Source organism: Penaeus vannamei, chromosome 29 (genome assembly GCF_042767895.1).
Source record: "Penaeus vannamei isolate JL-2024 chromosome 29, ASM4276789v1, whole genome shotgun sequence".
Taxonomy (NCBI): Eukaryota; Metazoa; Arthropoda; class Malacostraca; order Decapoda; family Penaeidae; genus Penaeus; species Penaeus vannamei.
This window is the reverse complement of record NC_091577.1, coordinates 29,421,669-29,424,168: the sequence shown is the minus strand read 5'-3', so window position 1 is coordinate 29,424,168 and position 2,500 is coordinate 29,421,669. Positions and strand designations below refer to the sequence as shown.

At 42.8% G+C, this 2,500-nt stretch overlaps 1 protein-coding gene across 1 annotated transcript in view; it reads left to right on the top strand.

The window, feature by feature from the left end:
• The first annotated feature begins 1,966 nt into the window (after nucleotides 1–1,966).
• The window catches only part of LOC113825390 (uncharacterized), an 844-nt gene continuing 310 nt past the window's right edge, over nucleotides 1,967–2,500 (top strand). Inside the window, exons 1-2 of the mRNA XM_027378211.2 lie at nucleotides 1,967–2,185; nucleotides 2,474–2,500. The exon at nucleotides 2,474–2,500 is cut by the window's right edge and continues 310 nt beyond it. Of these exons, the coding sequence (XP_027234012.2) occupies nucleotides 1,967–2,185; nucleotides 2,474–2,500 (246 nt within the window). The remainder of the gene's footprint in view (nucleotides 2,186–2,473) is intronic.

Sequence of the window (2,500 nt, the reverse complement as noted above, 5' to 3'; positions counted from 1 at the left end):
TTCTCTATTTAATTCCCTTTCTTGTTTCCTCTCACATCCACGTCTATCTATCCGTTTATCTATCAGTGATTTGTTTACTTGAAACCTTTAACCTCGCGCCAATCTTCTCTAATTTATTCTTTCCAGTTCGTTCCCGTTGACTCTTATCTCCCATGTGCTTAAGGTCGAGATCGTTTCGAGCAAGAGGGCGCTGGCACAAAACGTTTATAGGAAAGATATATTCCGGCGGTCTTTGCCTCTTTTCCTCGTCATGGAAGGAAAGAATTTACATGAAAGAAACAGGACGATAATCAGAGGGACAAGAAATATTCAAAATCTAGGAGCGAGACAAATTTTGTTGTGGGAAGGCGAAATGCTCCTTCGCTAATCTCGCTAAATGAGCCGAATTGCGGGGGGAAAAGAAGCATAGATGGAAGGGAATCATGATAAAAAGCAGCAAATCAATGCTAATTTTGTTTTCACGCGATAAAGCATTTCGCAAGGCCAGATTCCTCGCTCTTAACGTCGCTCAAAGGAGACGGTGAGCTTCCCAAGGAGATCGAACGAAGCGGGTACAAAGTATTATCATAATTATCGAAATATTGTCCTTATAATTCTTTTAATTTGTCTTTTTGCCACATTATTGCCCTTAATACTGTTGTCATGTTTGATCAACTATGTAAATCACACATATGTGTGTGTGTGATTTATTGTTTATCTGCTACAGTTATACGCTACAACATATAGGCTACTCACACAAATTCAAACACACACACACACAATATATATATATATATATATATATATATATATATATATATATATATATATATATATATGTGTGTGTGTGTGTGTGTGTGTGTGTGTGTGTGTGTGTGTGTGTGTGTGTGTGTGTGTGTGTGTGTGTGTGTGTGTGTGAGTGTGTGTGTGTGTGTGGGTGTTTATGTGTGTTTGTGTGTATGTGTGCGCGTATTTGTGAATTTGTGTGTGTGTGTGTGTGCGTTTATTTGTGAATTTGTGTGCGTGCGTTTGTACTGTACACATAAAGAAACCTGAGGTACACGTCAGCGTGAGAGAGATAAAACCTTGAGCGATATGAGCCACGCGTGCACAGGAGTTACGTCACCGAGTCTCACGCCCACGCCTTTTCTGATAAGGACGCTGAAATGTTCACTACCTGAGTCTCTCTCGTTTGATTCATGCTTTTGACCTCATCTCCCCCCCCCCCCCGGGCTTCTTCGAGTCCCGCTCCTCTGTCCATGGTCATGACTTAAAGAGAATATTGTTTTTTATTTTATTTCTATTTACTTATTTATTTATTTAATTTTTTTTTTTTTATGAAAGAAGACGTGAGAAAGCGCTTTCTTAGTCACTCGTGCACGCATATGCAGTAGGTATTTATCCGATCGTCTGTCTGTCAGTAATTCGTTTACTTAAAACTGCTATTCTTGTATCTGTCTTATTGTGTCCTTTATTCTTTGTTATTGTTGACCCTTGAGTTGTTAAAAGATCAATGCCATTGGTTTGAATTTAAGTTTAAAGTACAGTTGCGGAATCATATTTCAGTACACTTGCTGGGTCCTACTTTTGTACATCTGGCAACCAATCGAAGTAAACATAAATCGTCCGGGTTTCAGGTCGAGATCATTCGAGAAGGAGGTCGCCGGCACAAAACGTTTTTAAAGATGTCCTCCACCTGTCGCCTGTTGCATAACCTGGTTTAATATTATTACTATTTTTTTAAGAAAAAAATAAAACCTACACCAAACAAGAAGTAAGGAAGAAAATGTACAGGAAATGTCAACAAATATCGATAAAATGTTTTAAACGTCACAGAAATGAAGTAGTGGCGTCATAGAATTGGTCAAACGTTTTTCCAGTGCATTGCGCCATCGTTCCCGCCTTATAAGTAGTTCGAGCGAGCCCATGGCGCTCACTCCTCTCCTGCGTCGCCCTCGGGAAGTTACACTGAAGATCTACCCTGAGCATGGCGAGTCAGTCCTCCTGCGTCCCCTTGCTCCTTGCGGCATTATTGGCGGCGTCGCTGGCGGCGTCGCTGGCGGCCCCGACGCCTGCGGGAAGGGCGGCTTCCTCCGCCGTTCCCGTCATCCGGAACGGAACTCGGGTTGAAATCGGTCCCTTGGAGAAGACGTTCGTGGTCTGTTCGGCCGAAGTGGAACCCGTCTTAGACCTCCACGAATACCAGGTGAGTGTCGCAGGTGCGGCCGTTGGTTAATAGGTTATGTAGACAACTACCTAGTGAGTGCAGATGCAAATTAACCTTCTGGGATTACTCGTGAGTGATTGGTTGATTACATGATAGAAGGAAAGCTTCGAGTTTTATGCTGTTCCAAAAAAAGAATTCCACTGTTGCTCGTCGGTGCGTACAAGCATACACTGCATCGCGGTATTTTTTAGTCATAAGATTTCACTCTACTCAGTGAGGACGTCCAAGAAGGGAAGTGCAAAGCCTAATTCCCTTCCCTGCCGACAGGTGGCGTGGAGGGACAGCGACGGACGC